The following is a 27,115-nucleotide window of genomic DNA, read 5'->3' as shown; positions in this document are numbered from 1 at the left end:
CCGCGCTAATGGGACCAAACAATGCCAAATGGAGCAACGCAGCAGAACGACACAGAAGCGATGCACACAACCACAGACCCACCACCCACCACCTCCCACTGCCCCGCCCACTTCGCCACAACAAGGACATACAACAGAGCAATAGCAACAGCAACAGCAACAGCAACAACACCGAGAGGAGTAGTCCCACCCAAAACTGGGCTGGGCCGTCTTATCTATGGCCATCAATCAGGCGAGCAGCGAGCGGCGATAAGCAAAAAGATTTTAAATGGAGTGCACACAGCCAACGGGAGAAAAGGAGAGGAGAAAGAGCACGAGACAGGGAGAGATGGGTATGTACACTGAACGAAAGAACTTCTCCTGCGTTTTGGAAGAATGACCTTGATTTCAGTTACTTTCATTCCATTTCGGTTGGGATTTACGAGTACAGGTTGAATTGTATAATCAAGAAAATTATCGTTACCAAAATCATATGAATATTTTGATACATACATATTTTTCCAAGTGTGCCCCACTTTCCACGCCCCCTGAAGTCAGGAGCGCATCGCTGGGCGGGAATGGGGTGGCCGGGTCTTGTCCCACGACTGCTGGCAGAGATAAGCGAAGCTCAAACTGAGTGCAGACAAAGGGAGCGGGCCGGCCGGGGCGATAGTTCCTGGCCAGGTGATGCTACCCACTTTTGTGCCCCAAGCCCAACCCAAGCTTGGTGATTCAGTGAATTTCATTTTCTGCTCGCGGCCCACGAATATTTTCACTTGCCGTTGGTGGCGTTGTCGTTATCAGTTCGCCCAGCTCTGCTCCAGAGGATGTGAGGGGGAGGGAAGGCCGCGGCAGGACACTGAAGGCAGTTGCTTATCGCACACACACACAGGAACAAGTGGGTGGACTGGTGTTAACCATACGCCAGAAGCATCGGAGCAGCATAAAGCAATCGCGGCAGCAGGACAGAAACAATGACAACCAGTTGACAACCCTTCTGTCCAGCACCCAACCCCCAACCCCTCCCCATCATGACCAGCCCCCCAAGGCCCCTTTCATTGTAATCAAGGCTCTTTCAGTGTTGGAAAATGCGCAATTTTGCATTGAATGAAATGAAATTGTTAAATGAAATGATTCGCCTCCCATTGAAGGGCGACGCTTTTATGCATTCACCAATTGATTTCAGCCACGCCCACACTATCAGCGCACGCCCCAGCCCACGCCCCAGCCCACGCCCCAGCCCACGCCCCTTCGCTCTAGCGCCTTTACTTAATTAACTGAAGTGAAAATGGCGCCTGCATGGAAACTGATAAACAAACATTTTTCGGCCTCGATGGCAGGACCAAAAGACCCAGGAAAATTCCCATTGTGGCCAGAGGAGGGATAGTGGGGCAGAAGGGGTAGTTCCACTGCTTATCGCTGTGTTTGGAATGTGCCAAGCCATTCGAGGCTCGACATCCAGGCAGCAGCAATGGAGATAAGGCAGCCGAAACAGTAGAAAGCGGGGAATAGGAAGGAGCAGCAACACCCGGCCAGTCCTAGCTCTATGTTCCGGTGGCGGTTGAGGTGGTGCTCAGTCGGCAGGAGGGTCCAGAGGTCCTGTTCGTTGCGTGTGCGATACCAAAATTACAAAAATACACAGAAACTCAGGTGCGCGGGCATCGAGGATGGGGAAGGGGAAAACACTTTTGGGGTAAGCCAACTATACGAAACTCCATGTTATCTCAAATGGGCGGGCGGGCGTAACTCGAGGTCTCGAGTTCTATTGTAGGCAGGTGCTCAGACTAGCCCGCATTCCAAATAATACCTTTTCTCGCACCCCTAACACATCAAATTAAGGTATAGGAATATTCAATAGTGGTACAAAAATAGTCTAGTTTTAAATTCGTCCTTTTTTATTTCTAGCACTTCAGTTCTAGCAAGCAAAGACAACACTTTCCACCGTGCATCCTTTTTGCACACACACACACACACACTCATCTCCGCGAGGTGCGTTTGTGTGTGTGCTCCGGTGTGTGGCGGAACAGGAGCGCAGGAACCCAGAAATCGACTCGCAGATACATTTGTATCTGTATCTTGCAGATGCCGAAGCTCATTGTGTGCGTACTTTTTGGCGCCTCGCTTGTTGCTCGGTTGCTCGGTTGCCCCGTTGCTCTTGTTTTGCTCTCGGCCACGCGCTGTTTGGCAAATACTTGGCTGACCCAGATTACGCAATCGGCCAGGCCCAAGGAGATATGCATGACGACGGGGTCAGGTGTGCCGAGATAAAGACTCCATACGCTCGCCTGCTGCTCCGATATGGGCTCTGCATACCCCCGACTACAACTCGCCAAAGGAGAGCGAAAGAGAGGGTCTGAGGGGAAACTCTTTGATAGCGATAGTTCTGCAGAACAGCACGTGCAACATTCGCGAATTCATAAACACCGACCGAGATTAAGCGGCGAGCTCAGCTGTTCCAGCTTATCAATCGGCTGCCTTATCGCAACCTGCAGCTGCAGCACAGTATCGGAACAAGGTGCATTGCTCAAGAAAAATTAACAAGAAGCTGAAAGCAGCTGAGGGTAAGTGGGATAATTAGATAGACAGCACATCGATTTGCATTTTCATTTAATATTTTCCCCATGTATCTCTACCAATTTCCTCCTTCGGCCCGCAAATTTGGCTCCCTGTGAGCCGCCACATTTAATGATGATTGCCTGTGATTGATAACATTTATTGCGATTCACATGCCGTTGCCCTTTACACCCCTTGTTTTCTGTCCAATATACATATGTACATATGTATATGGTAGAGATACACATAGACATCATATCTTCTCGTTAATTTTTGGGCTGCAAAATTTGGTTTATTTTTGGGGGCTAGTCGCTGTGGTCGATGCCAAGTGCTGATAGCTCTGATGGATTCTTTGATGATAGGCGTTGCTTCTTTTTCTATTGACAGCAAGCAAGCCCCCATACCATAATTAATGCCTGAATATATCATCAGTCGATTCTAGAAAAAAAAAGAGAAATCTGTTTGTTTATACCGAGTTGGTCGGCAATAGTTCTACATTTTTTTTACTACATTTTCATCAACTCCTTTATTATCTTTTCGGCGGGTCGCTTAGATCCAGTTACGATCCAACTGAGATCCATCCAAGTCTCGTTATGGGCGCCGTAAATCTGCATGGTTTCCAATTTCACGGAGATAGGGGGAATATACGAAATGCGATTTCATTTACGACTCTGAGCCATAACTTATGCACATATTTGTGACTTTATTTGGGTCCCAGCCCCTCCTATAACTTGATTGGGGTGTTGGATTACGATTACGCATGGAGAGGTATTGAGTATCGCTTAATATTGATGAGGCTGCTGTGGGCCAGAGATGCAAAAGGTAATGGGAATCGAGTTGGCGCCCCATGACTAAATAACTAAATGTGCCATGCGAGCAAACAGAGTCATAAACTTCTGCTTTATGGCCATGGCAAGCACACACTCTCGAACACCGCGGGCACACCTATACCAACATAATCAGCTACAGCAACGGCCAAGTTTATAGGTCTGAATCATGTGGGCATTGGTAACTGAAACCTTGGAAAGTGCTTAAATACGAATATATCACCTTCTGCAGTACTATCTTCAATTTTCGAATTTTAAGCCATACCTTCATTTGTAATTTTCGTTTTGGGCACAGTTAGACCTTGGTGGGCTCTATCGGGCGAACAACGCGCTTTGGGTTCTATATCGACTATCGGTAGGTTAGGATCTTCCTTTTCCTGCCCTCTCATCCCTCTTAGCCCCTGAAAAGCCGAAACGAGTTATCGCTTAGTTGGCATCTCTTTCCCCAACCCACAACCCCACAGCCCCCAATCCACACTTTCTATGCTACCAGCAGGATATTTGCCAATAAAAGCAAAAACGAAAACTTTTTATAGACACGCACACACACAAACACAGTTGGGAACACACACAACCTCACCATTTGGGGCAGAGCTTATCAATCAATCTTAATTAATCACAAGCAAAGATCGCATAAAACCGAAAGGAATGGAGCAGGAGATTGTGTGCATGCCACACAGGTGCCCAAATCGAAAAAAAAAAAAACACAAAATGTTCGTCATCGTCGGCTACAAATCGATGAGCAAGCAAAAGCAGCCGTTGTTGGTTTTCAGTTTCGGTATAATAAAAAGATATAGTTCTGGTTCAGAATTGAGCTCTATTTCAGCAAATCCAGTAATCACACTATAAAAGCTCATCATTTATTAAAAAAATTGAAAAACAATGGATATCATTTAACGCAAACATCTACACTTTCACATACACGAATCTCTAACTGAAGAAAAGTTGCCCGATATTGATTTGCGTTTTCGTTCCCTTACACTGAGCCAAATATTGCCTATACAATGAAAAATTTCAATTCGTTTTGAAATAGGCATTAAATGTTTCAAGCATTGTTTTAATTTTTATTTACTTTCTAGTAGGTTATTGGCATTGTTCGCCTCAAAGTGATTTTCTCCGAGTGTTCCTTATCTTATTCCGGAGTGAAACAAAAGGCAAAAGCAGCGAATCAAGGTATTCCTGGTCTGTGTTTTCCCTGCCCCCTGCTCGCCCCTACTCCTACCCACTTTCTGCCACACCTGCCCCAGTTTTTCTGGGTGAGCCAAAAGCAAACGGACTTTTATCAACGGTCGCCGTCGCCGCCGCCGTCGCAGCGATAATGAAGACGCCACAGCGCCATCAGTTTTGGAATAAGGAACATCAGCGGATTCCGATTCCCCTCGTTTAACCTGCCCCGCCCCTTGGGCAGTTCCACAAACAAAAGCCGCCGCCGTCTTTGTGGTTTTGCCTTGAAGCGCCACTCGAGCGCCACTTAGATGAGATGTCTTGATGTCTTGGCGGGGATATCGCCCCTCAGCCCCCATAACCCCCTCAACCCCCTAAACCGACTGTGCCCCTTTGGCTTATCGCTGCCAACGAAAAAGAGGAAAATTTTCATTAAAATGATTTATGGAAATGTAAAGCCAGTTCGATTTGGATCGGAATGTGCGTATATAGCCGGCATCTGTGGGAAGGTGACAAATGGCTGCATTTAGTTAGGTTCTAACTTTTGCTCATAATTAATTACAATTTAGTTTATTAAGCACAAAAGTTGCGTGGGCTTGATGTATCGGCGGTGATAAAGTTGACAAATTTTGCTTTTAAGCTTTAGCTAATGAAGGGACCCAAAAAAGAGGGCGAGAGTAAGTGGGTAAATATTTCCTGCCCCAAAAAATAAGCTCAAAATGCCAACTCAGCTGAGACGACAAATCAAAAACCAACAATAAGCAAAAGGATCAAGGCCCAAGCACCAGCTGAATCAGCACAGATTCTAGATGTCTGCCGAAATTTTAAAACATAATAATTCCGCCTATCGGAGCTGGAAAATCGCATTTAAAAGCGCGTAACTTGCCATAAATAAAGGATAGGGAAAATAATGAGACAGGACATGGGCACAAAAAGACGAAATAATCGTAAAGCATGCAGTCAAGTGTAAGCACGATTAAGAACAGTACGAAAAGTCAGCTGTAGTTGAAATGTATGGTTATGACTATTCCCCATATCATTACATTATACTTTATACGAACCAATCCAACGTTCTATAGTTGTGAAGTCTTATCCTCAAACACCTTTCTTTCACTCCAAATGTATCTTGGCCTTTTTTCTCTTGTTTGTGTTTTTGTTGAGATTCGCGACCGGCATTGAACAGGCGCCCAGAGAACTCAGAAAGCGACACAGGGACTCCAGCGAAAGAACCCCAGCCGAATCGGAGCGATATTCCGAAAAAAGACAACAAAGAAACCAAAACCGACGAAAAAGGAGCTGCGGAGGGGTGTAACTGTGTGTGTGCGGTGTTTATCTGTGTGCACGCAAATAAAAAAGGCCTCAAAAATAAACAACAACATAAACACAAGCGAAGGCAACAGCCGGCAAAGAGAGAGAGAGAGAGAGAGAGAGCGAGAGGGAGAGAGAGAGTTCCCAAAACGAGCGAGAGACGGAGATAACAGCAGGTGGAGGCAATCGCACAGTATTAACAAACAAACAAACAAAACAAGCACAACAACTGTTGGCAAACAAGCAAACACACACAAACAGAAGCAACAAGAAATATTCATTTTTCACCTGGTGGGATGGAATAAACACCAATAAAGCCGAACGGTGCGAAAGAGAGTGAATATTAAGGGGCGAAAGAGATGGGTACTTGCCTAAGTTGTGTTTTGTTTTTATTGTGGGCAAAAGCAACTTCCCCTCTCCTCAAAACCATTCAGATAAGACAGTTTTCAGTCCACGTCCAGCTGATAAATCATTAAGAATCTTAGGGAGGGGGGAAATGTTGCGTTGGCCAGAATTGAGCCACCTCAGGACTTTTCGAAATTCCGCCAACTAAGCAACATTATTAAGCTTTCGCAGACCCTTTCGTACTTTCTTAATCGTACTCCCGTAACCCCCCCCATCATAATTCATGACTCGAAAATTCAACTAAATACAGTGAATACTCCTAAACGGCATCACAGTAGTGCTTCTTCTTCATCTTTACCATAAAGCCAACAAAATTTTATGAAACGTAAAACGCCGATAAGAAAGCCGAGTCCGTAAATCACTGAAAGAAAATGCGTAGCAATCAACGTTTGTCGTTTTGGTTTTGGTAGCAATATGAAAAGTAGTGGTTACTATATTTTTATTTCGATCATGATATCATAACAGATCTCAAAAGCAGAGTTTCCTTGCAAAATGAAGATTATAAAAACATTTTCAACACTTAAATCTTAAATTTCATGCTTCAGACTCCTACCGCCTAACTCACTAGTTTCTGAACAATTTTCATTTTAGGGCTCTTGAGGATCCGCTTTCCAAGTAATACGGGAACGGTTATTCCTTGCCGTGTATCGATTGCATCCTCCTCCGCACACAAACACTCGCATGTAGGATATAGCAAGGAGGCAAGTCAGGATGCAAGGCAGTCAGGAGCCAGAGTTGGCTATTATGCATTGTCATTACGAGTTGATTACGAAGTTTTAGGAGGGGGATGCACGCCGAAGGGGCGGAAGGACTGGGACGGGGGACGACTTGTTGTTGCAGCAGGCAGCCGGCAAAAATGATACATTTTAATGCGAATCTTGATAGTGCCACAGAGATTGCTCCGTATAAAAAGAGAGGAGGAAACAAAACTTACGGCATGAGGCAGCAGATGCACATGCTGTGGCAAATGCACACTGCTCAGAGTGCGATAAGCGTCCTCCTTCCTCGCCAGCTGCTCATTCGTGTGACAGCTGAAGAAGTTGTAAGCAAACTGAGATTTGGTGGCAGGGAAAAGGACGAGGGGGCAGGCAGCCGAGTGGGGCCAAAGAAACGTCTGCAATCACTTGAATATTGCATTAACAGGCACGTAAAGCACTCACACACCCGTACGCCCGCACACACAGATTCAGACATGATTCGCGCTATAAAGACGTCGAAAAGTTTTCGGTTTGCCCACCCGAAAAGTTGCCAAACGCTGCGTATACGTAATGCAAAATTGCTCATACGCCACGCGGCCCTATCTGTGTGTGCGCAACGTGATTTCCTGCAGGAAAGGCGGCAAGTAGGATGCAAATGCTTGCAACTAACTGATAATTCGCACTCCCGAAGGAGAGGCGGCCACGTTAACGAACATCCTTCGTTGGGATTAAATTTTGATAATTTGTAAGCCCTTTCGAGCTAGTGAAAAATGTGATTTCCACGAGACATTTCCCAACCTGTAGAACTAGGTTTTACTTATGCTTACCCTATGAATGCAGTGGTTTGAAAGCGTTTATTTACCAACCTGAAAATAAGGAAAAATCAAATTATTTAGAGTAAACTTTAAATGAAATATTAAATATTTATTACAAATAAAGCAAATCTATCATCGATTTATCTTAAATAATAACAAAACATGCCCATTAAAATCGCATTTGATTTTTTTTTTTTATCGTGATTTGGGTATATACGAAATATGTTTTTTTCTAATCAGCTGATGAGATGCAGAGATTTGTGGATTGGGGGCATTGGAGATGGGGGCAGCGTTTCATGTTCAATATAGTTGAGGTTGGCAAATCATTAAATGAGATCTGGAGCGAAGCTCGTTACGTCGACCAACTAATTACATATGGCCAGCTCACACAAAAATATAAACATCTCTATGGGCGAGAATAAAATCTAGCGCCCGCCCACTTGGCCGCTCTAATTAATCGATGATATCGGCACACATTTTATTTAAATTCAATTTACATCACCAAACAATTGCGAATTGTTGATCAAATTGCAATTTAGAAACGAGAATTCATAATTTTTACCCTGGCCGCGTGCAAAATGGGCCTACACCATTAAGCCCACTGATGTGTAAACTGAAAAACTTTGATAATATTGCCAGCGTTTTCAATTTGCGCAGAACACAAAACCAAATCCAGTGCGGCCAACGTCACCAGCAGCCACGCCCACACATTCTAGTCTGGCTGAAATGAACAGCCCAAAAAAGAAAATAAATAATGGAAGAAGAGCAAAACAAAGCGAGGCGCAACAGTTTTGTCCACACGGGCTGTCAGGATGGGAAATCAGGAAGGAGTCCGAGTTGTCAACACGAAAGCGGCCACAAGGAAAAACCCAAACCAGCAGCCGCGGTCGAAACAAAAATAAAAGTGCGAAATGCAATATGGAATAAATGGAAATTTTTGTAGCCAGCACAACACACAAATGGGGAAATGTCGTCGCGATTTCAATTTAAATGCAATCGATAAAGAGAATTGACTGCGGGCAGAGCGACGGTGAAACGAGTGAGGAATGTGAATCGGTCAGAACTATAAATTTCAGAGTCTAGCAAAAGCAGCTTGCATCGAAAATGATTTATACAAATTACTTTAAGTAAACAGATTAAATAGGTTCTGCCTAACAAATCTGGAGAGAGAGTGTCTTCGATCGGTCGTAGCCAATTCGGTATCCGCCAGAATCATGTGAAACATTCCGCAGGCCGTCGATGGGATGGCTGATGTTCGCCCTGACTGAGCGTTGATTTGCCCCGCCGATAATTGGCCAGAACCTGAGTTTCTTTCGGCCGCGTGTGATTGGAACGAGAGCCTCAAAGCCAAAGGCGAAAGGTGGAAGGAAAATGCAAATTGCCAGAAAAGCGCTGCCAAACTGGTTTCCCCTCCGCCCCGCGGAGAACTGGTATCCAAGGACCAGATGTATCTCCGCTGCCCGCGCTCCGTTGCCTTACCCTGCTCCCCCGGCTTCTCTGATCGACGCACTTTACACTATCTGCCCCCGAAGATCTGCCGCTGCTGTCTGCAACCATTTTGAATTCGCTCTCCGCTCACACTATCTAAACGCAAGACTGGTGGATCACTGCGGCGAAGGGGACGGGAGACCATGCAGCTGGGGGCCCTCGAGCTCCCCAGTTAACGCTGATTGGTGGCCCAAGTCGAGCGCACCGCCCCAATCTGGTTTTACAGCCTCAAAACACAGCCTCGTTGGCTGAGAGCCGCGTCGGTGTTGAACCGTGAGTTTGAGCTTCGAGTTGGACCTGATACTTCCACCTATCTATCCACCACTAGGAAAAATAGGGCTTTTGACTTGCAATGAAACACTCTCAGCACTATGAAAAGATTATAATGATTGAACGGTGATTATAAAGACATATACATTTAAATCGCTTCGGATTAGATCGGTGCATCTTTTTTCAATGATTTTCTAGATTAGCTTTGATCGCTTCAAAGTTAATTCATAGGTCTGATGCAACCTCCACTCCTCTTACCCCCTTGGCAGACAGACGCCCCTGGTTGCTTATCGTTTATTAAAAATCAATTAATGCGATCATCAAAAACTGGTCCACTTAGAGCGGCGGCAGCGAGTCCAAAAGCCCCGAACAAAGCAAAAGCAGCGAGATCCAGCTAGATTGTGGGCCCGATAAGGCACTTCGATGACTTCATATACCACAAAAAGCCGAAATCACACCTCAGATGAATATAAAAATCGCTGAGCACTTAAACAGACATCTGCATATTGCCCGGCGATCGGCGATCAGCGATTGTCTTTGGGGCTGGGCCATAAATTATAAACCCTCGTTGGTCGAGATAGCATAGCAATTCTATCGACCGATTTCCAATCGCAAATCGATGCCGAATGGGAATCAAGAGAATCGAAGCACGCGGCGTATACGCAATTTTTATCAGCGCACTCAAAATAAACAACAATCGAAGCTCAAATGTGTGCGGGGATTTCAATAAAATTAGAAATTTATGGAAATTGCCATTTGGGTGAGATAACGAAGCTAAAAAAGCCTCTAGACAACAAAAGCCAAAAATTTAAAAGCTTAAAACTAAAATTTGTCGTTAATGCGACACTCGGACGGCCGATTTGTATCTCAGTTTATTTTGGAGGGGCAGCGGAGCTCGGCTAATGCAAAAAAGATATACGACTCTTAGATGGCGTGCGATTTGCATAAAATTCTGCGTATTTAACCCATTTTTTGCTTTCAGCTCGCTTTGTTTCATTTTATCTGGTATCATCAAAAAAATAGCCACAAAAAGTGGGCGTGCAATCAGATGAGCTTGGCCTGTCAGCATTTGCAGTCAGGAAAACAGTGTAAATATCAACAGCAAAAGCAGACGAACAAACATGAAAAATTAACATAAGGGGCGGAGAATAATATAGGGATTTTAAGCGTTTTTATACCAAAAAGAACATCATCAGTCAGTGTCAAAGCAGTTGTCGTTTTGTCAGCTTCCGTCCAGCCATTTTACATTACACAGTTTCCCATCCATTTTCCAACACTTTTTGCTATAGTTCCCAGATTTTCATGCGTTGATAGAACGGAGTCCCCAAATGAGGGATTTCATTCGCAATAGAAGTAGCTTAAATCACACTTAAATCTATCAATATTGTTCGGGAATTTACTGAGGAATTTTCAAAACGAATTTATAGGGAAAGTGTACGCAATATGCTTGTAATCCAAGCACTTAACACCTGTAAAACAATGAACTTAATATATCTCTATGTATATGATATTTAAGAGGAATTCAGTATTCGAGTTCGTATAGCCACTATACGCACACTGTTTTGTGTTTTTTACAATATTTGAAAACGGATTCGCTATGCGATATCGCAGGCTGCTATCTGCATTCACTCTGCTCTGCGGTTTTTATGTCCGCCCACAAATTTATATGGCTGGCGATAAGTGCGATATTACCAGTGTACATATATACGTATGTGTGCAGCATTTACTCACTTGGTACAAGCCACTTGGGTGGTACATCTACATCCCATAGGCAGGAAGAGCGATTATATTGCCTATCGCCAGCAAAAGATGCCTAGAATCGGACCGATGAACGGGGTCTTTTACCCAGAAACCAAATTACTCAAGCCCGCATGGATTCCAAAGACCCTATTAAAAACGACGAAAAAACGAATACCCTCATAAAAAAGTAAAAAAAGAAGCGGAAACAAAATGGCGTTCGTCTGGCATTTGCTCACTGATGATTGGTGCAGAACTCACGGCGTGTCCTCCTTATCAGCGAGCAATATCAGTCAGAGCGATAAGATAAGGTTACAACAGCTGCGGTAACGAAAGATATTAAATGAAAGGTAAGCTGCAATGAAATAGGGAACGGGAAATCGGGAGCTAATGGCCAAAATGCACGCGACACTTTAATTAAAATACTAAAGCCACAGTCGCAGTGAATTATAAGTCCAAGTCAGCGGTAGTCGATCCAATAAGCCAAATAATAATTGTAGTTAAACTTCTTTTACCAGAACTGGAGGCGAATGTCTTAATCCCTGAGAGCAAAAGGAGTAAACTGCATTTCTTTTTTTTATTTTACAAAATATTGAAATTATTGAATAGGAGTAACTATTTTGTCGATGACTTAAAGGATTAAGTGCAAGCCGCAAATCAACACCACCTAACCAACTACAATCCAATCAAAAACGGAGAGAGCTGGTTAAACAACCCGACCTCATCGCCATCTTCTCCATTGTTGTGAAAATGGCCAAAAATGGAAGTTGGCCACGAATATCTACGGCGTCAATTTAATATGGCGGAGTGGGAGTCGAAGCCAGAGCCAAAATGATTTCAATGCAATTCGCACCTCATAAATCACGAAACGTGTCCCAAGAAGAAGGAAAGCCGGGCAAAGAAGGCGAAGTTTGGCTGGCGAAGATTGCAGGAAATGCAGAAAACCTGGATGCCGGGAAGCCGGGAAGGGGCTTCCAAGAAGGGTAGACAGGTAATGCGCTTTTTGTAGGCGTCGTGCCTTCTTGCTGCTGCTTTGATTCGATAGGAAACTCTGGGATGCAATTTGTTACTTTGCGCGGTTGAACCACCAAGCAACGTGTTTTAGAGGTCTATGAATTAATCATTAATCGAATTATTTCATTTTCAACTCCCAATGTTCAGAAACTTTGATTTACTTTTAACCATCTATTTATAAATTTTAAAGTTATAATAGATCTTAGGACTTGTAGTAGTAGCATTATTGGTGCAGTGCTAGTCAATCATTCTAGCCATTGACGTTTTTGTAACACTTTAACTGGGGCTTCCACTCCGTTCTCAGATTGTATTCCCTGCCCAAACCTGACCCCTCAAATCCCGTCCTCCTGCCCGATGTGGAATGTGTGGCCATTAATTGAAAATGCCTCTCTGGGATGGGATAGTGCCAAGTGCCCGAGAGACGGGCTAAAATGAAAGATGGTGTCGAATCGTGCACACTCACACTCACACACACACACACACACACATTAGCCGAGCGGAGACTATGATCCAAACCAATCACGATGGCATGCAAACGCCTCCAGGGAGGGAGAACCCATGGAAATGAGAACCCAATGGAGAACTCGTGCTCCTCTGGCGGCTAACTTCGTTGATCATCTTCCCAGATGATGCGGATGGCCAGCCAGGGCTAAACGAGCCGTGAAAGTGTTATAATGGGCAATGGGAACGGGATCCCAAGCAGAGCAACATTATCACACTGGCAAAATTGGATTTAGCTTTTCATTCAGCTTCAAGTGGAGTGGATTTTTAAGGTAAGACCTTTTGATTGAGCATTGCATACTATTTAAGTTCCATTATGTGTAGTATGCAATTTTGGTGCAAGCTTATTTATTGTTTTTTTATTTGATTTTTTTTTCAAGTGCCCACCAGTCTGTACATCATTTTCATCGTGTTATGTTTGCCTTGCTTGTTAGTTCTGCAGTAGGTTTCTTTCGCGTCTGCGGGCCCTATTGATATCATAATCATAATCGTTAATTGAGCACGCCCTTATAAAAAAAACATATGCACGGAGGAGATAAACTACAAAAAAAGGAAAGGTAGAATTTGTGCTTAAAATTCTCTGGGATAAACTGGGAAAATAAATCACAGCCAATTTTAATGCAAATCTAACACCAATCTGACCCCTCACTCCGGAGAGAGCTTCGTGCAGCTTCGGCAGAAAATGTATCTACAAATTGTGTGGATCAACTGCAAATGCAACTCCTGACCCCGGTGAACCAGCACGCTCGCTCTGCGCTTTTTGCAGCGTTAACGTGGCCGGCACCAAACTATTTGGGTAAGTTCGAGGAAATGGAAATGAAGAAGGGATGCTGAAGAAAGGCTCCTCGATGAGCTGCGGTGCCAGACGAAATTAACACCTTTTTCCAGCTGCTGACTGCGGTGCTGCACGAGCTGATTTTGCATTCGAGATGGACACCAAAATGGAGGCGGAGTGGGAGAAGGTAAGGAGGGAAGGAGGGGCCCAGTTGGGGGAGGCGGAGTGGGAGAAGGTAAGGAGGGAAGGAGGGGCCCAGTTGGGGAGGAGCGGAGCGGACCAGAGCGATTCCTATTCGAAAGAGAGGAGCCTAATTGGCATGCTAAACAAGCTGCGTTCAACACGATCTACACAACCTATCAGCCAGCAGCAGCGTCCAGCCCCGAAACGTATCCAAAATCCACACAGCACAGTGGTTTTCAAATGAAGAAACGCGAGGAATACAATAACGTTTGGGGAACTTGGGACTTTCGCTCCACTGTGAGATGTCATTGCATTGGCTTGTTTGTTAAAATGGCATCGGGAATGGTCCAAGTGCGACATTAGTTTCACACGAACGCCCACACTTGGCTGAGATCAAGTGTGGGCAAAGAGATAGGGGCGTCTCAGAGGGGGGCAATCAAAAGTGGACGATGGCCATCGCTCCTCGACCCAAGAAAAGACGGACACGGGCACAAACCAAAGAGTAGAGCCACAATGGAAACTGCTCAAAGAGTTTATCAACTTTGCAAGATTTACCCAATCCTTTAGTGGGGAACAACAATTGAAAGACAAACGACCTTATCCACACGAAATCCCCAAACATATGGTAACTATCAAAAAACAATATTAATATGCGCGAAAAATATATAATGTTTTCAGATATATTTCTGTGAAAAGGTTCAAAGTACAAACTAAACTTTTCCAAAAATCCTTTACTTAAATTAAAATCAATCTGACACTAAACATTTTTTAGACCCAAACACTTGAAGCTTTTATGACTCAGACCTTCTCAGTCACCAAGATATCGGAAAAAACAAAACGAACCCGAGGATGGGACATGATATCACCTATGGCCATGCGGGCCCATCAAGTCCGGCGTCTGACGGCCACATTTGGGATAACAGTTCTCGAGATACGCGCCCTGCTCGAAAACCTTTTGCAGCCGCACATTATGACCAGGGATCGGAAACGGAGTGTGCATATAGCAAGGTATGAGATGGTGTGGACGGCATGGGCTGGGATGGAATGGCCTGGAACGTGGAGTGCTGTTATCGCTGCACTCAGTCAGTCAGTCGGGGCTAATCTGCATGGAGTTATCGGCCATGGAGCCAACTCTCGCTCCGAGTTCCCTGCGCGGGATTTAGCGACGCCAAGTGAATCATGTTGGGACTCGGGTTGGGATAAGCCCGGTGTCGCTGCACTTATAAAATAATTATAAGAAGGCATTGGTGGGTTCGTTTGGGGCAGCGCGCCGCTACTTCACCCACCTGTCCCCCGACTAGAGCAACAGCCACAGAGTGAAGGCCAAGAATGCGGGCCGGACTTTGTGCTCGGTGGTTTTTGTGTGGTCGACTCCAGTTGGGGACTAATCGGACAAAATGCCTTTTGATTTTGACGTGCCAAACAAAAGTCGCGGCCTTATCGCTGACCTCGATCTCTACGCAATGAGTCGAGGAAAGGGATATACACAGTGAGAAAAGGAGACTAGAACCTTAAATGAATGAGGAATATGAAAGCAGTTTAGCTTCACTTACAAATTTAATATATATACAAATTAAACTCTTCTACAGGGGAGTGGTGAACTTGACAGCCGAAAACAACGAATGTAGAGCAAACAAAAAAGGCAACACTGCGAAAGAGCTGAGCAAAAATCACAACCAAAGTCAAATCAAGACCAAATCAAATTCCAGGGCAATGTTCCACGTAAATCATAAATTGGTCTATCTCGCGAAAAGATCTACAAACGGATGCTCCAAAGCGGAGCAAACATAATAAAGAAAACCGAAACTGAAACCGAAATCGAAATCGAAACTCAAACCAAGAGATAGAGCGGGACAGTTGGAAGCGGGAAGAGTGGGGGACAGGCGAGATGGATGGCCCAAATGGCAGCTCCAATCGTAGCTGACGGGAATTCGGATCCGGAGACAGAGCAAATGTTACGGCAGTAGCTGTTTGTCGAGATTCAGCGCAGATACTCCCGATAAGGGCGGCCGGTGATTGGAAGGGGGTAGTGGTTTACCCTGCTCCAAGAATGTTTCATCTTAATATGATGTCAAGTTTTACATCGATCAACCTGTTCACTGTTAATTAAATAATACAAAGTATTTATTTGAACGAAACCAGTCGCCAATACGCCCGTTTGTTACGAGGTACCCAGTAGCAATTAGTAGAGAGACTGAGGAATTCAATGTCGGCGACCAAATGTCTTTATTCATTTTCTTAGCATTGCTTAATTTCTTTTCAAATCGAATTCATATTTCTCCCGTTTAATGTTGGGAAGGCGGGGTGATAAAAGAGGGCGGTGGGCCTGGCTTATCAGTTGCTCAATAAATGACGCACAATGACAGCGGCAAGAAGCAGACTTTTAAGGACCCGAGATGAGGCGGCGGAGAGGAAGGAGAATGATGCGCTAGATTTGCCGAGGAGGTGAGGAGGAGGTGAAGGGCCCTACGATTTTGCTATCGACATTCTCATAAATCGATGGCCAGTGGACAATCCTCCATCCTTATCTAAATGCCATTTAAGAGAGGAAGAAGCGGGCAATGGGGTGTCCCGGGCTGAGAGACACCTTTCAAGAAACACAGACACAAGACACACCGGCGGATAAGCCACGCATTTTGTGGCCCCATAATTAAAATGTTTTAAATGCTAAAAGAACCAGAAGGCCAGGAGGGCAGAACGAAAAGCAGACAGAACACGTTGTTAACATTCATTTAACCCCCGCCAGCTCTGGCAGCCCCCGCCTCGACCCCCCCGCTGCGCACGGCGGCAATTACGCTAAACTGAACAAACAGCAAAGCTGTAAACAAACACGCATCCATCAGCGCCAAGCCCTCGGACCAGTTGCAAGTTGCAAGCGGCAGGTTGTTGGCTGCCTTCTTGCAACAGGTATTTCGCTCCAGCCACAAGCTGGAAACCCGTTTCTCAAGGCAGGACAGTTCTTCGGAGATCCCGAGATCTGTGGTCCCAAGTGAGACCTGTGCGGCTCCTAATGGCGCCTGTTGCCATGTAAATTATGCTTCCTCAACACTTCTGCCAGTTCCCGGTTCATTCGGGATGCGGTGCCGTGCTTAACCCTTCGATATACAATGGTCGCTGGTATCAGTACGTAAGTTCAAAACTGACTAATACAAGTTTATAATGAATGCTTCTTTGGCTTAGTATAATCCAATAAGATTCACAAGTAAATGTCATAAAGATGTTCGTCATAAATGTGGTTACATTTTGGATCATACCTCGACTACTTATAAATGAGTAAGTACCCATAAATTCTTTTAAGGATTCTTTAAAATCAAAAATCGTTTGCTTGAACATTAGTCCCGAGCGTCAAAGGGTATAGCGAAGTCAACGCATCCCTGCTCACTCATTTTTCCCGCTCACAAACCTCAATTTGAATTTCGATTCTCAATTGGCTCCACATTGGCGACGCATTCGATAGCTCTTGGAGATATTTTCCTGTCCACGTGTGTCCCCTATCGCACTATCATAATGGAAGACGAGACTGTGAGGCTGGCATTTAGATAAGACTGGCGGCGGCAAATGTCTCCTGTCTGCTGCATCCCATCCCCCATCCCCCAGCTGTAGTGCCCAGTCCCCAGTCCTTGCTGCATCTGCATCTGCAGATGGACCGAGTTGTGGGCCATTCAAGTGATTAGGCTTAAAGTGCTCTGCAAGTCGGAGCTGGGAATCCAGATCGGTGACTAAAGCTGTTGTGGATTCTGCGCATTCTTGGCGAGAAGCCCGCATCAGCGATATTGAATCGAGACAAACCCAAGCAAATGAGATTTTATGGGCTGATGACGGGATTGGCTTGCCCGAGGCTCAAATGAGCTTTTCGGCAGAGGTAGCAGATAAGAATCGAGTGAACAATATTCGCCCCTCACTCTGTAACATGAGTGATTCGTTTTTAATCTTTGATTCCGAATTTCTGTTTGCAGTAACCACACAGAAACAAATTGGCTACACGTTATTGTTGTTGAAAAATTTAAGAACATGGATTGATTGGGCAGTAACATGGAATTGTCACGGCTTTTTTTAGTGCATCTATTTCCAGAGTTCTGTTGGATTCAGTTCATAGTCATGGGTACTGGAAGTGTTGGGTTGGGCTCCAAAACACGCAAAAGATAAACGAACAAAATGGCCACCGACTGACATGAAGGAGCTCCAAATGCTCGGGGCTATCGCGGCGTGGGATCGGCGCAAAGCTAATGGCATAAATAGATTTCATATTGCCCCCATTGGCGCCCTGCTCCCCCATCTTGCGCCTTCAATCTTAATTACACATAGACAGAGTGCGTTTGCCTCGTTTTGATCAGCAAATAAAATCTAGAAATATATTTTTATGGATTTTTAATCGACTGCCGCACGTTGCCTTGTTGGTTTGGCCGGCCTTTTGGGCCAACGATTCCATCGATGGCATCGTTGCCATTTAGTCCGCTTTTTGATTGTGCTGCGCAAACAGAAAATACCCAAGGGGAGGGCAAGTAGCCAAGAGAATTCGGGAGCAGGTGGGCATTTCAATATAATAATTAAAATTACAGCAACCCTAAATGGCGCACATCAAAGTATTATCCATAAAAATAAACTTGATTTGGTTGAACATTGTTATACAACTGCTTTGCCAGTTTCTTCAGTGTAGCCAGTGTTGTAAACGACAATGTTTCATTTATCGCCTAATTAGTTTGCTCCCTAACTTCCCTCCTCCTACCACACAGCCCCCGTTTCGAATTGAGACATCCGAATTTTGGTTTATGCGTAGGTGTCCCTCCTTGCGATTCCGATTCCAATGCCCCAATACCCCGACCCACATACCCATCTTTGGAGTGCTTATCTCTAATGACAAATGTTTGCTTAAAAATCTTTTAATTGCACTTGTTTCGGGTTTCGTTGTGGCTTTTCTGCGTCCGTGTTGTTGCTCCTGATAAGCCAAATTAATCGCAGCACTTAAATTTTCATTTTGAAATTTTTCGGGCATGTGAACGTGTTTGCGTGGCTCTAATTTCGTGTGTGTATGTGGCATAAGATTTTCGATACGATTTCGTTTCGATTTCGATGCCAGCTGAAGTAGATGTCACGCTCTATCTCTCTCCTCCACGAACGTGTAAACTTAATCAATTTATCACCAGGCAGACAGGAGCGGGAAGTCGGGGACCTAGATAGGCTGAGCTGTACACTTTGTAATTAATAATTGATTGATGAGCTGAAATAAGCAGAACTTAAGCTCAAGTCAAGCGTCAATCGCAGCCGTTCCATGAAGAGAGTAAGACCGGAGTTATTTCAGTAACTACGGGTAGAAATCAAAGAATTTGATATGATAACAGGTTAAATTAAAATAACCCTGTTATAACCCTGAGTTATCATAATATTGTTGGAAACCGTACTCGCCACAACTTCCAAGAGTTTTGCTACTAGCTTAAAGATTTTTGGCAGCCAGCTTCATCTAGCCAACTGGCTTAATAATTTTCAAGGTCTGCACTTTGACTGGCAACGGCCACCAGCAGATAATCGCCATGAAAAGCGCTCATACTGTACGGTAACGTATATAACCGTATGTATATATGTGTACTCCTATATATGTGGCGATGATTTGCGGTCTAATGCCCCAGGGTAGGCGAGGCCTGGGCCTAATCAGAGATTGCAGATGAAAGCGATAAGAGCAAGGCAGCCAAGGAACGAATGCACATGAGCTGGAGGAGATTCGCACGGGGAGATGGTGGAGTCGAGTGCAGAGGATCGATGGATGGATGTATGGACAGACGGACGGACAGACGGACAGACGTGGCTGGGTCAGTTCTGTTGGTCAATTAAACGAATGCTGCGCTGATCGCTGGGAATAGATAATAGGACCTCGGCATGAACTTTATTTCGAGATAAGGCAGCAGCTCCCAAGATTGATAAAGAAAGGCCAAGCCGAAAAGCGAATTTGAGCGGAAAGACCAGAATGGAAACTAATTAAGTGGGTGGACGAGCAGGAGGAGTGCAAAGAGTGCGGAGGGGGGAGGGGGAGTACAAGGAGGAGTAGTCAGACGTTTGATGATGATGGTAATCTCCACACGACGTTTCCCTTTCGAAATTGAAAATCGAATCGACGGAAATCTCAAGTTGAAATCAAGGGGCCAACACTAGACGGAATTCGTCTTGTGGAGCGATAACGATAACGATTATCGCTGACAACGCACAAGAACATCACATCATTAGGAGCACTCGAAATTGGAAACCCGCTAGATGAACGCAAAAAGATAAGATGTAGAAATTTGAACTGAGATTTGTCGCCTTGATTTCCCTGAATGTGTCTCTATCTCTCTCTGCCTGTTTTGCTGTCTCGCTCTATGAGTGGTGATTTCCTATTTAAGGGGAATTCTGCTTTGTTTATAATTCTGTTGGGGTTTAATATTACATATAAAGGAGCAAAAATTGCCTTCACGTAGACAATCTTCGTAGGAAAAGTGGCTTAAAGGGCTTAATAGGCTTAGTTTTGCAATTTTGTTTACCTTTAATATAGTAATAATTATATTTAATAATAATATATTTATCGAATACTTGGTCTGGAATGAATTTGGTGGTTAAAGGCGTCTTCATTTTAATGAGTATGTTTATGTAGATCGGTGTATCGTCTATCTGTCGATCGAGGAACACTAGACCGATCAGTCGACTGGTTAGTGGGGCGATGATAAGGAACACTTGCCTTTGGCTCTGGAACTGCCCATGCACGAATATAGAAATCAGTTCTAATTTTCGGCTAGCGATAGCCATCGCCTATCGGCAAGATTGGGAAGTTTCGAGGAGGCGCTGACAGAGATTTATGGCTATGGCATTCAAAATGAATCGCTATCAACGCCCTCGGCGACAGTGAATTTTCATATTCACTCCGCCGGAATCCGGACTGGCTCTCGATTGATTACAGGTTCATCGGATGCGATCCGTGTCGCTTAGACTGGATCCGATTCCGAATCGAAAATGAAACTGATATCGGATGCAAAGAACGACTGGCGAATGGAATTTAATTAGGCCGCCAGATATCGCGCCATGGCCGAAGGGAAATCCGCAACTCAACGGTGGAGATCGATCATTCCGATACTGGCCATATATTATAGAATTTTACGTGTGTCTACCAATACATTTTTCAGGCCCTGTGTATATTTTCATAGCTGGGGATCTGTATCTGCATCCGACAAACCACATCACATTGACATTCTTATCTTTAGCTGAAAATCTCTTCAAATTGTTATAAACGAAAAACACACGACAACAATTGTTGTTGTTGGGCGGTTCATTCTCTCATTTTTGAAGCAAAGCGCGACAATCTTGCCATCAGATCAGCTGATAAAAAACAACCGACCAGAGCCCGGAGCATTGTACAAATCATACAACCACGGCAGCAACAACATCGTAAAGTCCACAACAACAGCTACAATCGACAGCTGTTTTAAGCGATTTTAGCTTTATTTTGTCGTTTTGCCGTCTGGTTTGTTTGATTTGATTTTACGAAGGGAATGTTTGGAAAATGACTACAAACTATTATCGGAGACCGGGCATCAGGTTTCAAACTGATTTCGATTGCATTTAACGATTAAATCCGAAATAAGCCAACCAGTGGAGGATATACAGGGGGATAGAGTGGGGAAAATAGGTCGAGTTGTTGTGGTTCCACTACCGCAGATGATTAGTCAACTAAGGGAAATACCAATCAAGATTTCATATTTCCCTCTTCATCATTTCAACAAATGATACATCAGCGTTTAACAAGAATATTTCTTAAAAGGATAAAAAAAATAGTATATTTAATATCAAATACTTGAACATGCACTCATTTGTATGTGATACGATCTATTTACACGATTCGAAGAAATATTATCGTATTATCGTATTTCCGCCAAAGCCCAACGTTGATTCCACTTCTGACTCAATTGGATAGCTAATTTCCGCTGAGGATGAGCCATTTTGTTTGCGGAAAACGGAAATGAATGGATCATGCTAAACTTAAATGATTCAAAATCTGTTAGTGGAGTCATTCGCCTGTTGGCTAAACATTGTTGTTTCTATTCAATATATGTCTTTGTCAAATTAAATTGTTTTTAATATTGATTATATTGGGCATGATTTCCTACGATTCGTATAAGCAAGTTCATTCCTTTAGAAGTTTATCGGACTTTTTTTTTACTGATTTTACTCCATTCATTAATCACTTTTTAAGTTTTCCTTTTCGTGTGATAAGAGCAAAAACACAAACGGTGCAAAAAATGCAATAAATAATATATATATATATATATATATATATATATATATCGGCAATCTGAATTTCGCTGGGTGACTAATTCGATCGTCAAGTTACTCCCCTGGCTAATCCCTCACCGCTATACTCGCACAACACCCCTATATCACATCAGCAACCATATTCATTCGCCTCACTTGATATGCAAATGTGCTGGCCAAAAACAACGATAATAAAATGCAACAAAGTGAAAAACAACATTTTGTAATTTGTAATGCTTGTTAATGCTTTTGTTTTTGTTGCTATTGGCTTATTGTTGCTGCTTTTTATCTGGTGATATTTCCTGGTCCGATTTCCAGCAAATCAACAAAACAGAGGCAAAGAGAGTGTGTCAGAGGGAGACGCTTATCGCAATTATTAAAATACAATGTCAAAATGGCCAAAGCTCGAGATTATCTTTTCCAATTGAAATGGACAGAGCAGCCACAGGGGCGTGCTATTGTAGAGAGGCAACTATGAACTGAAGGGGGCCCGCGGGGACTTCGCTTGCAACCTGAGCCCCGGCTCTTATCGCGGCTGCAACTGCAGCTATTCGAATGCAAGCTGCAATTGCCATACGCAGTTAGCTAGCTTCCCTTATCGCTCGAACTCAGATCCGCTGCATAGATACCCTCTATAATGAGCCCTCTTAACGCTTCGATTTTAGATATGAAAAGGAGCGCCCCTGAATTGGGGCTAAACTTCTGAACTTTGTAATACATTTTCTAAATTCAATTTTTTTATTAATTTATGTTTAATTTATTTATGTAGCCCAAACCCGCTTCAAATCGACTCAAACTCAAGTTCGACTTGGCTGTTGCCTAAATTGTCACCCGCATGTGCGACTGCACTTCCTCAGGTCTCGAAACTCCTAAAAGGCGTGAGATAGGAATCGAGAGCAGGTGAAACTTGGTTCAATTTCAAATACCCTGCCCTGCAAGACAATTTTTTAACAATATCAACAGCACAACGACTTACACCCATTTAAAGGGTATTTCGAAAACGAACCCGAGGGCGTTGTCATCACGATTCCTACACTTCGAGCTAGAGACTATGCGCTTCGATCCAACTGGCAGTTATTGAAGCTTATGTAAAGGCAACAATAACAACCTTTGGAGAACCTCCAAAAAAAGCTACGCAAGCTAATGTTATTTGCTGTGTCGTTGTTATTGTTGTTGTGGCTGGCACTGCTGCTGCAATTGTGATAAAACTTTATCGAGTTGCGCTTTGAGTTTTTTCTCGCCTTCAAAAACCAACTCCCAACGCCCACTGAGCCATAGAAAACAACGGGACCGAAGTGAGGCAAGTGTGCAAGAGATAAATATGCAAAGCAGAAATGTTAGGGGTGCCAGAGGGGGGTAGGGGTGGTGGATAGCTACCCAGGGATAACCCACTGATAGTGCAGGTGCAACAAAAAAACTATACAGACATCAACAACAGCTGCACTGTTAAAAAAATACCCTAAATTATCGCAACGCAAATGGTAAAGTTTCTCGTTATCCGTAGCTTAGAACCCTTTAAATAGCTAAAAGTCGTGGCTCTAATGGGTCTTGAAAACTATTAAAATATACAAACAGCATTGAAATAGAACTTTATAAATAGTTTTCAGTTTTCAGCTTAATAGTTCTCAATAACTATTCCAGCGTAGATTGTTTTAAAACATTTCTTAAAAAGTAATACATTTCCTTATCCACTTATTTGTGAGCTATAAATAGGTAAGACTAATGCCTAATGCTTCCGGATGGGTTTTTGGAATATAATTTCTATCGAAATTAAAGACAGTTCTAGAACTATTAATGACTCAATATACATACAGTTTGTATAAATGCCAACTAATTGAATCAAACGTTCTTCAATCATTTTTTGATCTATATAGAGAGCGTCTCGAGATATAGATGGCGGCTTACTGTGGAAGTCCCACTGCATGACTCGGCCTGATATCACTCGTTGGGTATTTGTTGGATGTGGGATCGGACGGGATGGAAATGGGTTCTGGGGGCTACGTTCAGATGGGTGTTGGGTGGGGCAGAGTCAGCCAGTCGGGAAACGTGCTTCGAGCAGAAGCAGCAACAGCGATAAGGAGGCCAAAATGGCAAAATGGATAAGCAACAAACCGGGCGAACTTCGGGGGGCGGAAACTGAGGTGAGTTCAGGTGGTCGGGGTGTCCAGTGTCGCAGGTCCGGCACGTTTTATCGATTTCGATTCCGAAATGCATTCATTGGGTGTCAAATGGTTCGGGCCATAAATATATCAAATGGCAAACAGCGAAATGTAATTAGTTGACACTCTCCGCGCTTCGTAACACTCTCTCTTCCCTCCTCTCTCTTAGCGCTTCACCTACACTGCTTATAAGGTGTGTCAGCTGCACGTACAACAGGTATCGACATCGATAACGAGACGACAAAGAAATTTCATTTAAATGAGCAACAAAAGTTGGCTACTTTTTGAGCACCCTTTCATTTTACCAGATCCGTGCGGTTTAAATACGTTTTTGAAAACATACAGTGTTGTGTAAAACCCGAACCACATGATATAATGCTAATGAAGTGGGAAACTAATTCCACTTCTATCTCTCTCGCTGGTGACAACGATCGTTGGACGTTATCAATGCTTAAATAAATCATTTTAATATCGGGTTTCATGCAGTCGCAAAATCTTGGCTTTATCGTTCTCACTCGTTTCGTTTTCATTTTTTGTTGGCTGCTTTGTCTTGGCATAGTTAATCAATTTCTTGGATTTCTGTGTTTGCTGTGTTCGTCCGCATGTTTCGCTGTCCAAAAACGAGAGCTGCTGAGCAAGCCAGCGAAATTGAATGGGTCAGCTCGCGGTCAGATGGGAAAAGCGATCGTGATTAGTTGAGAGTTAAGAGATAGCTTTGTAATGACAAAGTGTAATTTACAAAAGTGCATTTGTTCGCTGAGGCAAAGTAATGGTTGCAGATAACAACACAGGTGCTATAAAAAGAAGGTCGTCGAACAAACCCCGACTTGATAAAACCAAACTTGTAACTCACCTTTATTCAACGGCTTCGGGTTGGACTGTTTGCGTCGTGACATTTCGAGTCCAGCTGCTGGACCGGAGGTATATCTTCAGCTACGTCGGCATCAAGTCTGCGGAAGATCCAGATTCGTGTTCCTTTTCGCGGACATTTACCGGCGGATGCGATCGCACTCACACACAGGCACTCACTCTCACACACACGGCGAGTATCAATTATGGGCAATCAATGCGATTACTTGTATTATTTGTATTATTGGCGGCGATTAACAAGCCTTAATGAATTTCTAACGATCGGCGCGACGGAAAACGCGCGCGTTTTATGAACGGAATGGAAGTGGAATATTCCGATTGGAATGCAGAGGACAGTAATCTGCAGCTCGATATCGATTCCCATCAATATCTGATCAGTGTTTTGCTCTTGATATTGCAATTATATGCAGTCGCGTATTTCTTTACCAAAAGCCTCTCGAAGGGGGCGTGGCATGCGAGGGCGTTCTTAAAGACGTCCGTTCGAAGCAAGCGCTCGCTCACGAATGAAACGCAAAGCGAATCCGAAACCGACACGAAAGCTCTCCAGTTGGACAAAGAGAGCTCGAAAGAGAGAGAGGAGCAGGAGAAGAGAGCACGCAATCTTATTAGAGCGCGCGCATTTCTTTCCATTTTGTTTTGTACTCGGTTTTTCATCGCTCCGCATGCTTTCGCGTCTGCTTCACACTCTGATAAGAATCAAAACAAAAACGCCGAAACCTTTACGCACGTTTTCACACTTTTCTCGCCATCCTTCCTTGCCTTTCCTTTGAACACTTTTGAATCGGTATTTACCATATTCTTGTTGGAATTTCAAAGCCTATTTCTGTTCTCTTCTTCTTTATTCTGGCATCTACCCACAAACTGAAAACTATTCGTTCACTTTGCCTTTATGCACTAGATTTTTTTATTTTCATCCCACTTCCTTTTTTTTCACTTTTTGACTTCAGCAGCTGGCAATAGGCATTAGTGTTAACAACGCAAAACGCATTTATGAGAAAAATGAAAAGATTTCACTTTAGGCCACTGGCTGGCGCTTTCATACCTCTTGTAAGGCATACTTTTGGGCTTTCCGTATAGATGGCGCCCCGCAAGGCGCCAATTCAAAAGCCTGGTAAATAGTGTTCTTATTTTAACCACGATTCACAATAGTTCTTATTGTCAAAAATAAATGTAAGCAATTACGACATCGTCCACAGAATTCTATTTCCTGTGTGAACAACCATTGTCAGCATTTTATTTAGCTGCACTTCCGTTTCTTTTTTGCATAATTTCTTCATTTTGCTTCCCTCTGTTCGCTCACTTTTTTGTCTTGTAATTTGCACCTATTGCATGATTTTAATGGAAATTCCTCCTGCTTTGCATTGGACACTCATAGATTTTAAAAATTCGGACAGCAGCGGAAATGAAAAGCTTCCTGCGGGACAATCACGCAGTTGAGGGGGGTGGGTGTGGTGGTCTAAGGGCAGGGCATGCAAATGGGGATGCATGGCAATAAATTTCATAAGCCAGTTAGCGACCCGTAATCCGCGCTAACATATGGCCGAGTCGATTAGCCACGGGACCTCCACGAGGTTTCCACCTTCCACGCCCTCTGCCTTGGGTCATTTGCGGTCTCCTTTCGCTCCGTTTCTTACCCATTTTTTCATCGCCGCCCTTCGCTAATCGCTAATGAAGTATACGCACCGTTGACCTTCGGAACGTTCATTACACTTTGTCGTTGGCTTTTTAGGCTATCCCTGATCGCTTTTGGTCTCTTCTCAATGCAATTCGGCAGTCACCCAAAAAACCTATAAATAAATGGAATCAACAAAAGTAAGTGCAAGTATGCGTTTGCAACATCAACAATGATCGAGGTTGCTAGTACTCTGTAGATAATATAAACTCAAGGATACGACAGTGTATTCCAGAGCTCGATTAACGTATGAAAACACATTCAAATTCTTAAAAATGTGCCAGAAATAATGCGTCTTCATACCAAATGAATACAGAAAGACGACCATAGGTTGCGAAACACTTTCTAAATACGGCGCTATTCAAAAAAATAGCCTTCATTTCAGTTGAAAACGAAGATCTTGTTAGAGGGGCGCCGGAAAAAATG

At 43.8% G+C, this 27,115-nt stretch overlaps 1 protein-coding gene across 2 annotated transcripts in view; it reads right to left on the bottom strand.

The window, feature by feature from the left end:
• Positions 1 to 25,543, bottom strand: part of LOC6617263 (zinc finger protein ush) — a 49,195-nt gene extending 23,652 nt beyond the window's left edge. For both annotated transcript variants that reach the window (XM_032718176.1, XM_032718182.1), the window contains exon 1: positions 25,001 to 25,543. In XM_032718176.1, the coding sequence (XP_032574067.1) occupies positions 25,001 to 25,043 (43 nt within the window). In that variant the 5' untranslated portion in view covers positions 25,044 to 25,543. The remainder of the gene's footprint in view (positions 1 to 25,000) is intronic.
• Positions 25,544 to 27,115: the final 1,572 nt, after the last annotated feature.

The sequence above is a fragment of the Drosophila sechellia genome, chromosome 2L (assembly GCF_004382195.2).
Source record: "Drosophila sechellia strain sech25 chromosome 2L, ASM438219v1, whole genome shotgun sequence".
NCBI lineage: Eukaryota > Metazoa > Arthropoda > Insecta > Diptera > Drosophilidae > Drosophila > Drosophila sechellia.
Note: the sequence above shows the minus strand (reverse complement) of the source record. Positions and strands in the feature narration are given on the sequence as shown.